The sequence below is a fragment of the Caretta caretta genome, chromosome 10, assembly GCF_965140235.1.
Source record: "Caretta caretta isolate rCarCar2 chromosome 10, rCarCar1.hap1, whole genome shotgun sequence".
NCBI lineage: Eukaryota > Metazoa > Chordata > Testudines > Cheloniidae > Caretta > Caretta caretta.
In genome coordinates this window covers 52,841,746-52,855,418 of record NC_134215.1, presented here as the reverse complement: position 1 = coordinate 52,855,418, position 13,673 = coordinate 52,841,746, and the positions used below count along the sequence as shown (strand labels likewise).

At 37.3% G+C, this 13,673-nt stretch overlaps 1 protein-coding gene across 1 annotated transcript in view; it reads right to left on the bottom strand.

Annotated features, from left to right (window-relative positions):
• Nucleotides 1–13,673, bottom strand: part of VPS13C (vacuolar protein sorting 13 homolog C) — a 188,529-nt gene that overhangs the window by 163,554 nt on the left and 11,302 nt on the right. Inside the window, exons 6-11 of the mRNA XM_048868093.2 lie at nucleotides 10,365–10,427; nucleotides 7,904–7,969; nucleotides 4,954–5,063; nucleotides 3,982–4,041; nucleotides 1,719–1,778; nucleotides 1,002–1,082 (exon numbers count right to left, since the gene is read on the bottom strand). Coding sequence (XP_048724050.2) covers nucleotides 1,002–1,082; nucleotides 1,719–1,778; nucleotides 3,982–4,041; nucleotides 4,954–5,063; nucleotides 7,904–7,969; nucleotides 10,365–10,427 — 440 coding nt within the window. The remainder of the gene's footprint in view (nucleotides 1–1,001; nucleotides 1,083–1,718; nucleotides 1,779–3,981; nucleotides 4,042–4,953; nucleotides 5,064–7,903; nucleotides 7,970–10,364; nucleotides 10,428–13,673) is intronic.

Below are 13,673 nucleotides of genomic sequence, written 5' to 3'. Positions count from 1 at the left end.
ATAGGTGTTCCTATATTACTTCACTAGGTGGCAGCATAAGTCTCTCCAGCCTCCCTTTAACAGCAGAGGACCCTGCATCCCTTCCAATGTAACAGCACAGGCGAACCCACGCCCACCTTTTGCTATGGGAACCCTTAACCACCAGATTATTTGCCTCTAAAATATTAACCTGTCCTGCTTCTTCCAAATGCCTCTCTCTACCTTGTCAATCCTCCTGGTATGCCCTCCTACTCTTGATGGAGAGCTGACTCCCAGGTCTCTTCTCCCTGCCATCTTCTTCTGATCTCCCAGGTCTACTGCTCCTATGAGTTCCACTTATGACTGCTCACCACAGTCTTCTCTTATCCCCCTCAGCAGGCCTTGTTTAGTCACATGACCCTTGACACATGACTTCAGCACTCATCTCCTTCCCAACCCTTTTTATGGGCTAGCTTACCCTGTGATGGGAGTGTAGTACAATAGAGTCCTGATCTCTAATTCAGATTTATGGTGCTACCATAATGAAATTAAAAATGCTATGAATGGAGAAACCAACACAAAGCCCAGATTAAGTTACTAAATGAGAAAAAAATTAGGAAGCCCACAATCAATTTTTGAACAATATAAGTAATCAGACCCGAGAAGAAATTATAATCATCCAACATTGTGAATTCTACAGTCATAGTAGTTGATAGTGTTTATGATCCCAGAAATCAATGGGATAACGCTCAGTCAGCGGAACAACCAGTAAATATTAGCATGATCAGTTCCTAAATTCATTATTAGATCATTAGAGGGAGTGGGGGGGAATAAAAATCAGTCACCCAGCTTTACTAGCTTTGCCTAAAAATTTCCTTAAGATCAGAGCACAACACACACTACGAAGGAGATTTTTACATCAGAAATGGGAGTTAGGCACCTAATTTCTATTTTTGCATTTGAAATCTCCCTCTAAGAGATTAATCTAGTAGTATGATATTTATATCATATAACCCTTTACTATATGCAGCCTTCAAAATTACCAGTATTTGTTCACGGGAGCCATGATAATACATCTTGCTATCCACATTCCAGTAGACACTGAGGCAATCAAGACTCAGGAGCTGCAAAGTAAAGAAAACTCAATGGATTTCGCAATTTATGAAAATAAACAATATGACTTCTGTATTAAATGCAATAAGATTTCAATGTATGTGAAACCCCGCATTTTGATGGTAATTTATTTTTGCCAAGTTTGATTTTAATGTGTTGCGCAAAAATCTGGCCTTCTTTTCCTACTTCTGTACCTGAAGTCTATTTGTGAGGGTAAAAGAATGAATGCAAGGGGTGTCTGGTTAAATTTGCTTTTTGAGGTCAATATTTGATTCCTTGAGTAAGGAAGCTAGAATCTGCATGAGGTTAAATGAAGTCTAAAATATTGTTAATTAACAGATTACTGCTTGTGCTTAGTATGAGATCCCCATTTACCCAGAGAGTTGAAAACAAATGCCTTATATTTAAGCAGTGATCATGGTTCTACTTCTCACTAGTTATAAAAAGGAAAAACAACTGAAAAACAAGGGCACAGGGAATGAAGAGCTACAAAGTTATAGCACCATTATTTCCTTATTTTGGTTCATTAAACCAGTATGTTCCCCCATCCAGCCTTTCATGGATGACTGAATTCAGTTAATTTATCAGTGATATTTTGGTCCATTTTTCACTCCTGACCCAGGTAATAATGAACTTTGACATATTACCTTGTATATGATTTTTGCAGCTTCATTTAAAATGGAAGGTGTCCAGTTTTCATTGGCTGTCTAGAAATTGAAAAACATTAGAAGTTATTCCCCATAAAGCTATCTTCAATTCATTATGTAACATTTATTTCAAAGGGTTTTTTTTTAATCCTTTTTAACCTGAGCGTGTACAGATAACGTCACAATTTATAACACTTAACATATATTTAAACAATGAAAGCCAAAATAGCCTGTTCTCTGTGTGTGTGTGTGTATGTGTCTGTGTGATATATCCTCTGAACAAATTTTGCAAACAAATTTTGTTGGCTGGTTTTGAAAGTTTCACCACTTATGTTGATGTATTTCATGTTTCAACACCTAGTCCCATTTACAAGGCTCAACAGCACTTCAGACATAACTTTTTTAAAGAAAGTGTCGATACATTTTACCATAAAGGGATTTTAAGACTTACATAACCCAATATGTTTAAAACCAGTTTCTCTATAATATGTAATTATGGACTTTTAAATATAAATCTTTTTAGGAGTTATAAATTTTTAAGGATTGAATGGTTTATGTTCACGTAAGGCTAAACTTGTGTGTGTCGAGCTACAAAGTTCATCAAGTTTAGACAGAGTTAAATATACAAAATTCAGGGTTTATTGATGGAAACTGACACCCAGTTCCCAGCTCTCAGAGCCAGGTACAGCCCATGACCTAGCATTTGCCTGACACTGACGGGAGAGTAGATTCTCTCTGCTTTCAGAGGGCCACGCAACTGATCCTACACCAGATGTAGTCAACAGGGTCTTAAGGCCTTTTTTCACTGACGAAGGCATGGAACCCTCCACTCCCTACTGCTATGTTACCAAGCAGTGATCTAGGAATAGGCTTTCCACAACAAAACAAAGCAGTATGTACGCTGGCCCAACGTCATTTAGGAGCATGACACGCCTCACTGAACACTGCCCTTCCTACCCAGATCCTCTGAGGCTTTGTTGGCCACGGAATTTTCATATACAAGGACTAGAGATCCAGTTTGTTTGGCTGTTTGTTTTAAAGGAGGTGTAAAACAAACTTTTTCTTAAAAAACAAAAAACCTTACAACCCATATTACAGATCAACAATAAAATCAGGGAAATTTGTGGATCAATAATCCCCCCCCCCCCCCCAGCTGAGGTCAGGTTGGTTGGGGCAAGTCATTCTAGGCCTTACACCAGCTAACCACACACAAAGGCGGCAACGGCTGGAGTGGTTCAAGCCACACGACACTTTAATAATCTCATCTCAGAAAAGTGAATGTCCTCTGGCACCAGTCATGCGGTCCCAAGGAGCATCTCTTTCCATAAACTCAGTGGCAACAGAATACAAGGTCCTTCCCATAATTGGGAGTACGCAGAGGCTACCTCAAACAAGAATTTCAAGTTTCACATACGTAAGGAATGACACTCCAGAATCACCGATTATATCCTTTTTTTAATAAAAGGATATTGAACTAGGATTTGGGACCTACGTGTAAGTAACATGAATACGAAGATTAAGGCTGGGGATTTCAAAAGCCCTCAGTGCTGAACTAACTTTGCTCTCATTGCGGCCAGTGCCAAGTGCCAGCTTCCACTTCTACAGAACTCACAGAATACTGTTCTAGATTTTTCATCTAATATCAAAATGTTAAGCCTCTCCAACAGATCAGTGATACAAAGAAAGTTACATTTGTTTTTGCACTTTTCGAGTGTTACTGAACGTCAAAGGGTGCATGAAAATATTAAGCAAAAAAAATCCATATACGATTTTTTTTCCTGCAGATGTTTTCCAGTTAACTCGCACTAAACTTGTGTTTTCTATGAATTCCTTGTAACTAGTAGCTGACCTAGAAAAAAACTGTTCCATGTACTGCATGTGTTCTGCAATATGGAATTGTTTCTCCTATTTTACCTAGGACAGGTTATTGCAAAATCAGCAGTAAACTCTTCCTTCTATCCAATTACACAGATGAGCTGAAGCACGAGGTCAAGTGACATAAACTAGGCCACAGACGGACCTTCCCTACAGGCTCTCAAGCCCATGTTTGACCACAAAAACATGAATAATATTTTTAGAGACAGTGATTGTGTGTTTGTTTTTACTTTCAACTACATGCACAGCTTTAAGTAAACAGATCCAAGTATTCTGTTTACAAATCTGTTCAGCAAGTCTATATTAATGTTCTAAATCCTGTAACCATGTTATTCATCATAAGTTGAATTAAATGAAACAAACAGAGCTAAAAAACAACAAACATTACCAGTAAACTAAGTTCACCCAATGTCACTCCCAAAGAAAGTGGCCGAAGAGGATCTGTGATCTACAAACAGAAAAGGATAAAAAGGAAATTTTATTTAAATATTGTATTATTTTATGCAGCAAACCAAACACCTATCAGCTCATTAGACATCTTAAAACAGTTACTCCATTTCGTAGCCTTGGAATTTTAATCTCCAATGTAACATACACTTCACTGTAACTAGCTATGCCCTTGATAAATCAGACATCACACAGGAATTGCTAAGAAAGCTTCCATTAATCTGTCCCTTCATTCAGTTTAGAGGGATTATTTCTAGCCTCTTCTTGCATCTAATTTTGCGTCTCCAACCAACAGCTGTCTTGGTTACATCATTCTGCTTTTTAAAGACTTCTCTGAAGTTTCACCTTCAAATAGGTCCTCAAGTGAGGCTATTTTGAGATAAGAGGACATTTTCCAAAGCCTCAGTACAACTTTTTCCTCTTTTCAGGTGTGTAACTTTCACAGTTAACTCCTAGCCTCCCTCTTTTCCCAAAAGAAATATCTAAAAAAGTCAAGTTTTTAACATGAAAATCCTCCATTATTGATCCAATTAGTATTAAGACTCCTTAAAAATGTTGTGAAGTTTTCTTTTTTCTTAAGAATGGATGTCTACTATTCTGTTCCTGCCATAATACACTGATCAACAACCTCAATTGCTTATATAAAGACATGAAAAGCAGCTGTCTGTCCAAACTGAAGGGCCAAGTCCAGCTATATATCACAGCATATTAAGTTTTCAGTCATCCTGGAGGGCTTTTGTTTTGCTTGTATTAAACACATGAAAAAACTTTTTCAAGTTGGTTGAAAACTGATTTACTTCAAATCTACTGAGTACACAGTGCAGATAGAAAATAGCCTATTGTCACAGTGAGAGATCTCAGCTGAAATTTGGTTTAAGAGAAAGCAAAAAAAAAAAAAGTTTAGGACACTTACATCATCTTCGTATTTAACATGAATGCCTGTGATTTTGACTTGTACATTTTTTATAACTTGAGTTGCCAGCTTTTCCAAGAATGTATCTTTTTTCTCTGCCTTTGGCTTATCTAAAAAAAAAAGTTTAAAACAAAAATCAACATTCATTATATTCATTACATTTTGCCCAACTATACCTACGAAGTTTTGTTCACCATATTTCAATAACTTCATCCACTTATTCACATTTAAGTATTGCCTTAAATGCTTTAGTCTAAACTGTTTAGAGCCCTTTTGTGCTTAAAATTAAAAATATTAAAGATTAAAGGGGGAAATTTCAAAAGAATGGAACAATTAAAAACTTGTTTGAATTACAGATATTAAATATGGTATGAATGGAGACAGTTATGTTAGTTGACAAACTATATGCTGTACTAAGAACTTCAGCAGACCTTGAAGAGGCAAAAGCAGCAGCTTTAGTTTATCCCTCTCGAGTGGACAATTTCCCCGATCCTTTGCCCAACCATAACATTCTGTTAATCATTTTATATTAAAAAATGTGTTCTGTAGATCATAAGAATTCTGCCTATACTGATATTCAGAAGGTATGTTTTTAGTTCATGAAGTGTAACAAAAAAGAGCAAGCAACACACAATCTGCATTATAGTTGTATTTCCTCTTAAAGCCAGATGCTTCTAACCAACCAACTTTTATCTTTCAGGCTGACGTTTTCCAAACCCAATCTCTGCTCAAAGTTCATTTTTTTCCTAGTTTGAACAAACCCAGGTTTGAATAAGAAATTGAAAAAACAAGTTTTACCTATAATGAAACAACACTTTCGAAATGGCCTAACAGTGCCAGCACTGGTATGGATAAGAGTAGAAAGGTGCAATTTGGCAGGGGATACTCCTCAGTGACGGAAAGTAGTTTTGAGAGGGTACTGGTGAAAAATGGTTTTGATCTGATCAAGTTATAGGGTTTGATTGGCACACATGAGTTTGCAATCTTCCAAGTAAGACTTCTAAAGCCATTTAGAAGTGGCGATTTAAGCAAACAAGGCCGCAGTGCGTGTGTACAGGGCTAACTCAGCTACACAGTCAATGCGTTTCTCTCCTCAATGATGAATTCAATGAGACATGGCTTCTTGAAACCTTGTTCATTCCATATACACCTTATAAGTAATTGGAATTTCCCTGACTGGGACGCAGGCTCTTACACTGTAGAAGAAAATGCTATGCATGGCTATCAGCGGTTGTATACATGAATGTGCATATACTGTATACAAGTAGGCTTGGAAGGATTAGATTTTTATCTGTAAATGTCGATTTCACTGTACCCAAAAAGATAAAAAAATATTTTCATCAATAATAAGTGAAATTTACAGATAGGCTAAGTCAGAAAAACGCTACTTAGGAACTTATTAAAGTTTGATTTAAGGATATTTACTTGGTGTGTATTCTGACATGTGATGTTGACAATTTTCGTTTTAACAGTTATAAAGCTTTAACTTTCAGAATCAAAACATCTATTGTCATTAAATAATAATTGTGTCCCCCGCCCCCAGTCTGACTCCCCCTATATATTTTCACAGTGGTGGGAAATTAAACAAACAGACAAAAAATGGGGAAAATGCTTAAAAAGAAACATGGATATTATCTGTAGAAAATATTTTTTAAAAATCAAATTCTGCCAAGTCACTTACAAGTGACAGGATTAAGGCTGTCTTAAGGTTGCACATATAACACCATCTGACATTTGAATGCTTAATCTTGAAGACTGTTTTATGTATTATTTGTCCTTAAATATAGAATATATAGTTATTATGAATTGTACACAAATATCAACTATATGACCCCAAGTATACATGCACTGTATAGCTCATTTCAAGAGAAAAGTGAACATATCTGTATCTCAAAAAAATTTCATGCATCAAAGTTCAGTAGCATTTTGTTCAAAAATGGAAAGGTGCACGTGTCTTGCTTCTGAAGGTGAATGAGGATGCTGCTCACTCAATGGAAAGCACATAATCACAAACAGATCATCAGCAACTTTGAGCAGAAATGTGTGCAAGCAAAAACTGTATGTCAAGACCACTGACTCATCATTCATTTTTCCCCTCTCATTTATATATTGCACATTTCCACCTAGCTCCTCCCAGGTATGAAAAATCATCCCAAAATATCCAAGAAAGTACCTTCCATTCCCCCCCACCCCTCCCATCCCCTCTAATTAATCCATCTGAAACTTGATTGGGGGTTGGTCCTGCTTTGAGCAGCGGGTTGGACTAGATGACCTCCCGAGGTCCCTTCCAACCCTGATATTCTATTCTAAACAGACTCCCAACTCCCACTTTCATTTTCATTTAAGGGATGGGAGATTATCTGCCTTTCATGCCTTTGAAAAGTCTTCATATTTATTGCTTTATGTACAATCAGTAAGAAAGAAAAAAAGAGAGCCTCAGCACTGACATTAACTTTATCAGAGGATGTGAATTCTATTCTCTATATGCTTTGCAATAGCTTATATGCCCACAGTAACTCTGTTTGGCGTTTAGAATATTATTTATTTATAACAAATGCTAACAAAAGTGGAGTTGAGAAAAACATTGATGGCACAACAGGAAACCATTGTCATGTAGGCATCACAAGCCTCTTGATATATGACCACAACTATTTTCATGTTATGGAATAATTTGACACAAACAAAAATAAATTCTGGTTTTAAAATCTTGTGCCTTCTTTTTCCAACAGTAAAATTCAAGCTAACTGAACTTTTATATGCAGAGGATAGGCCAAATTCTGCGATAAAGCCTGTTAACCTAAATTTTTCACTACACTGAAATCAATAGCATTACTCCAGCTGTACAATGGAGGAGAAGAATTTGGCCCTGGAAGTCTATGTTTTTCCCATTTGCTATTAAAAACCAAATAGCAAATACAATATGCAATGTAGAAGGCTACATTGTACCCACCTTTTGAGTGATCATGACTTTTAAAGGGTTTCTTAAAATGCTTTTTATGCTTTTTACGCTTACGTCCTTCTCAATGCAGGCAATTTTGTGAGAAAAGGATAAAATTCAAGTTAGTAAAAGTAAGAAGGAAAATGAGGAAAAGTAGCTAACTAGCTTTCTAAAAAGAAAATGATTCATCTTAAACAGTTGCCTTTCTTCAAAACCTTTAAAATATTTCAAATTCACTCAGCGAAGCAACATGCTATCCTGTATGTTTTATCATCTGTTTCCAATTCTCTCTCATCTTTCAGTTCTACACATAGACAGACAAGTCCACATAAAAATGGTTAGGGTTTGGGTAGAGAAACAATGTTTTTGTTCTGAAAAAGGGTAGTAGAATTCCACGTGAAAGGTGTACCTGTTAGCACCCAAAACGGTCATCCTTTACACGGCCGCAGTTATTTTTTGGTCCAATCGACAAAGACACAAAAAGCTAAACCAATACAATATTTCAAGCAGTTACTTAAATGCACTGAGTGGAGAATAAAAGACATTTACATATGGATGGGGCCACCAAGTCCACTCCTGCCTCACAGGGTCACAAAACACAAATTAAAATGGTTTCAGTGAGAGCTATTCATTGTATCCCCAGGGTGCATTTATCCATGCTCTTCTTTACACTGATCAAATGAAGAACACTAAAATAATTTTTCCATGCTTTTGGTATCATCGTTTTAAGAATGTGAAGGATAAATACACACCCAGTGTACCATGTATACATATTAATCCTTTGAGATTCAAGTTTAAACATGCTATTTCAATGCACAATAATGGCTGCTAAATAAATCTATTTAAATTTACTGAAACTCGTCTTCCATCTCATATTTCTGAAATTGAAGTTTTGTCATTTAAGTCATTGAATTACATTACTTCCTTTAATGAATATTGGAGTCATATGTTTTTGAGTCTGTATAACCCAAACCTTGGACCTGGTCCTGTGAGGATATGTGGTTTTGCTGTTAGTGAAAAGACAATCTCTCCACAGCTCAGGCTCATGAAATCATGGATGCATCCTTATTTTAAGATCCCTTTAAACTCACCCTCTGCCAAAAATCCTCCCATTGACAACTAGAATGTGCCCTGAAAGCTGACCTGACATATTTTTGATACATAAAAACTTCAAACTTTCTGAAATTTTTGCAGAGTTAGTTTCACTGTTTTACCTGCTTACCCAAAAAAAAAAAAATCACACCACACAGATGTAGGTGGAATTTGACATTGACTTGTAAAAAGCAGATTTCAAATGTTAAAATGTGAGAGGAAATTGCCACTTTTTGAAAACTAGACATGTTCTCCATGAAGAAAACTTAAATTTTTCAATGCAATGCAAAAGCTATTTCACAAGTGTCTAATGCAGGCTTCTCTGCACCACCCTCAAAGTCATCTATTATTGTCCAGTCTCCCATCTGACTGTGGTTAAGAGGAATCACTGGTATGATGCAGTCTGGCAATTCTTATATGGGTAGTTGAATATTTCCTAAATCCTTAGTAATAAGTTTCCTTCGTCTTAAGCAATTGCTTTTTTGTAAAGAACATAATAGGTAAATACGAGTGTAACATTGTCACCCAGCAATCTCAATCTCAACAGCCTCAAAGATAAGTGGACAAAAACTGACTTATTTGGGGTAGCAGTGGGAGAGAGGAGAATGGATTGTATTAAAAACAAAAAACTAACGCTGAGTTCAACTAATATATGGCAACTTCTCTGAATTAATCAAACATCATACAACTCTAGCACCTTTCAGCTAAATACCATGGTTACATGAGGACACAAAACATGATCATGTCATCTCACATTATAAGAAATATGGGGCCAGATCTTCAACTGGTGCAAATCCACTTCATTTCATTGGCTTCAAAGAACTGTGCCCGTTTGCAACAGCTAAGGACCTGGCCCAGTAACAGCCACCTCATAAAAGAAGACTGGCTGCACTATTAAGGTAGTAGTACAGCTTGGCCTTGAAACAGCAGTTCAGACAGACCTTAACGAACACAGTTAGAATACAGTAGAATGATAATTGATGGGGATGTTTTCAAAGGCACCAATAGCAGGCGAGATATTCCCACTGTAAGCCAATGGGATTTGGGTGCCCAACCGCCATCTGTGTCTTTGAACCTCCTTGAGAAAAGCAACAATACTGTTTTTAGTGACACTTGAGAGTAGAACCAGACTTCACTGTTTGCTATTTATCTTTCTTTTGAAAGTAGGACTCTCGTAACATTCAAGTAACATAGTACGTTACTTTTCAACATTCTCTCAGCGACAAGTTACTTAATATCTTGTTTCCAGAGCCTCCTAAATTTCACTTCGTGCCAACACACTTGACTGTCAAGTATATGAGTTCTGATACTGTCAATGATAAAATTAAGCTTTTTTTTTTTTTTTTTAAAAGGAAGAAGGTAATGAGCCATGCATACCCACCAGGCTTGTTATCCTTGCAAACAAAGCTCTCCAAGCCATATATGGTGTCTCCTGAATGCGTGCCTTGATCCACATGGCAGCAATAACCAAAAATACAATTTTTTAAAGGAAATCTACTTTCAAATGTCAGAGCAAAATGAAATCTTTGAACTTCAAAGCACATTTACATACCATTTAAACACAAGGATAATCCTTTCCTGATATTTAGAAGATAAATATAGACAATGCAAAATGATTCATTTGAAAAACTTGCTTTTTTATGCATGTAAGTTACTTGTTTAAACTTAGGTTTTTTAACACATATGCAAGTAGTTTTAAGCTAACACTGGTAACACAATGGAGAAAGGCTCTGGCAGTTTTTTGTATTGCCCACAATATACAAGTCTCATTTTCTTTAATTCTTTATCTAATACCCAACACACTTATATACAAAGGCAGTCTGTCTCCTTCCTCCTCTCCCCTCCCCAAACACACTGTGTCACTCTTCTAGCTATTTAACTTCTGGGATGGAGCAACCAATTCCCATCAAGCATGCCCTTTTGTGGCAGAGAAGGGGACGTCCTGTACGTATGCAGGACAGCTGCAAATATTAAATAAGCAGTTGCAGACCAACTGGCAACACCACTCAGCAGGGCATGGTGAGATAACTGGTGGCTTGGTTGCCTCTGTCAAATGCCACCTAGGCCTTATGACGAGGATAGCAAGGCAAATAAAGACCAGCTTAAAGTAAATCTTCACAGGGCGACTGGGATTCATCAGCCTTGGCAGGCAGCTCACCTTGGAGAAGAAAGCTCCAATTTCAAACCAAAAGTGTCAGGCTTAAACAGCCAGCCTGTAAAGCTTGTCCAGTAGATACGCTCATGTACATCTGAAGTGTACCCCAGAAGGTTATGGCATTCCCCACAAGTGACATACAACAGCTGACTGTTGTAACTGGGTAAGAGTTTTCTAGCTATAGACCCAGTTTTCATGTAGTTCTGAGTTTAAGTACTACTCCTAAAAATTGCCATTTTTTTAAGCCAATGAAGAGCTTCTCTTAATGTGTAATTAGTGAGTAATAGGCTTCTCACTTCAAATTATTTTTGCCATACATTATGTACACTAGCAAATAGAAAAGCATCTTGATTATGACTATTATTAAGAAAAGCATGTTGAGAGCCAGGAGTCCACGTACATCCCAAAGAACAGTCACTTCTCACTTCACTGAAGGAACATCTATGGAATGAGATTAACTCCTCCACTCTGGCCCTTTATGCTGTGTGAAAGGTCCAGAGTGGCGTAAGTGAACCCTAAAAGCCTTGTACCCTAGCTGCGGTCAAGGAGATTCATTCAGCAAGACAGCTCTAACACTTCTGCTCAATCAGCCACTGGCAAGCTCCAGAAGAGGGGTTGTGCCGGGGCAGAAGGAGCATGCCAGAGGCAAGGCCATAGCACTGGAGAGATTCCAGGCACCAACGCCACCCATAGGGCTCCACAGGATGCACAGTAATTTAGACAGGTGCCCAGTGCTGCCTAAGTTACTCCAGGAGCCTCTCCAACTCCCAGAACAGCCCAGGATCAGGATGGCACAAAGGCATCTTAAAACTTCATTGGCCTTCCCTTCCCCCGGACTGCGAATTCAGGGCTGCACCTCTCCGAGACACAGCATAGAACCTCAGCACTACTGTCTTTTCATGAAGCAATCAAGCTACTAATTAAATATGTAATACCTCACATTTCTTTCAGTAGTCCAATCAAACTCTTCTAATAATACAGATTTACTGATGGCCATAGCCATTATGAAAGTCTCATCTTTCATAGTGTCTTAAACAATATTCCTGTTCCATATGCATAGACAAAGCCTAATTATATCCAGTTACCAAGATAGCATCAGCTGGTTGTAATAAAAGAGTGTGATGCCTTCCCTCAGAAAGCTGCACATTAACAGTATTATAAATGCTTGTATAGAGAAGATGATGAATTAAGTATGTAACATAAAAATGGGCAAATTTTTCTGGCACTATTGCCCCATTCTACCATAGTTCTGCTCGTCTGATGAGCAGCAGTTGTAATTTATGTAGTAGTCAAGTCTGTAACTCTGATCGTTTCTATTTATGCATATGATTCTTTGGGCCTAACGGACGTAAGTGATCAGATTATCCATCAGTATTACACGAATTCACCATGAAATCTACAGTTCCTGGAATGTTAGAAGAACATGTGCAATGAATAAGGGCTTTTCTCTTCACTGTAAATGGAAGCCGAACATGTGCAGTTTAAGGAAACCATTAGCTTACATTTCAAAGTAGCACAAAAAACGGGAAAAATAGAATAAAGTGTGAAGATTGTGTGTTTAATTTTCAAAGAAACTGTACTCCAAAGTTATTTTTAAAGACGTTTTGAAGTGTTATTTAATTTTCACTGACTTCAGAGTTATCATGAAAGTGAAATGATCTGCACCCCTATAAATGGCAGTCACCTATTTATCTTAAAGGACACAACATAAGCAACAATAGTTGAAGACTCCTCACGCTACCCAGCTAATGAGTCTCACCCCTGACTCAGATGGGCCACCTTGGGTAGAGAGTATTTAATTAAATCCTTGGCCTTTGTCAGGACTGGGAGGCACAGGTGCCAATTAAGCTAGTGATTTTTGCAACATGGACATCCATCTGTGAAGCCAAACAGCTGTCCATAGAACAGCCCCTTCTGACCTGAGCCAAAAATTAAGCGGCGACATTATTTTCGATTATCATTTTCCTGTGTCTTGCAATTATTTAATGGTCCTCTTATTTACTAACCATTATTCTAACGCTGACTAGAATATTCAGATGTGACAGCACAAATCAAAACCAAACTGAACATCAGGTGCTTAACATTAAAAACTGAAAATATAGGTTTACTTATTATAGCACCAAAATTACAGCATTTTTCACAAAGTTACCAGTTCCCTATAGGCTCAATATTTCCTTACCCTTAACAAGACTCAGTTTGAAAGAATTTCCAAAACATATGTTCATATACCAACATCCACAGCTAAAACATACTTGATAACAAACACACTGTCATTCTACAGCTGCATCAAGATCTATATTTTTGCTATTGTTTGAGGTAAGGCATATATTGTATATCAGATAATCAACTTCACATTTCTAGTGGACATTACTAAATAAGCAACTGGAGAGTAAACACGCAGGATTACATCTCTTACTTTAAGTTTCACAGAAATTATTGTTTTTAAAAGCATGAAAATTACATCAGTTAATTAAAATGTTGAGGTGTACCACTTGTGAAGTCAGTCATAGAATAAGGTTTCTCCGACTTCCACAG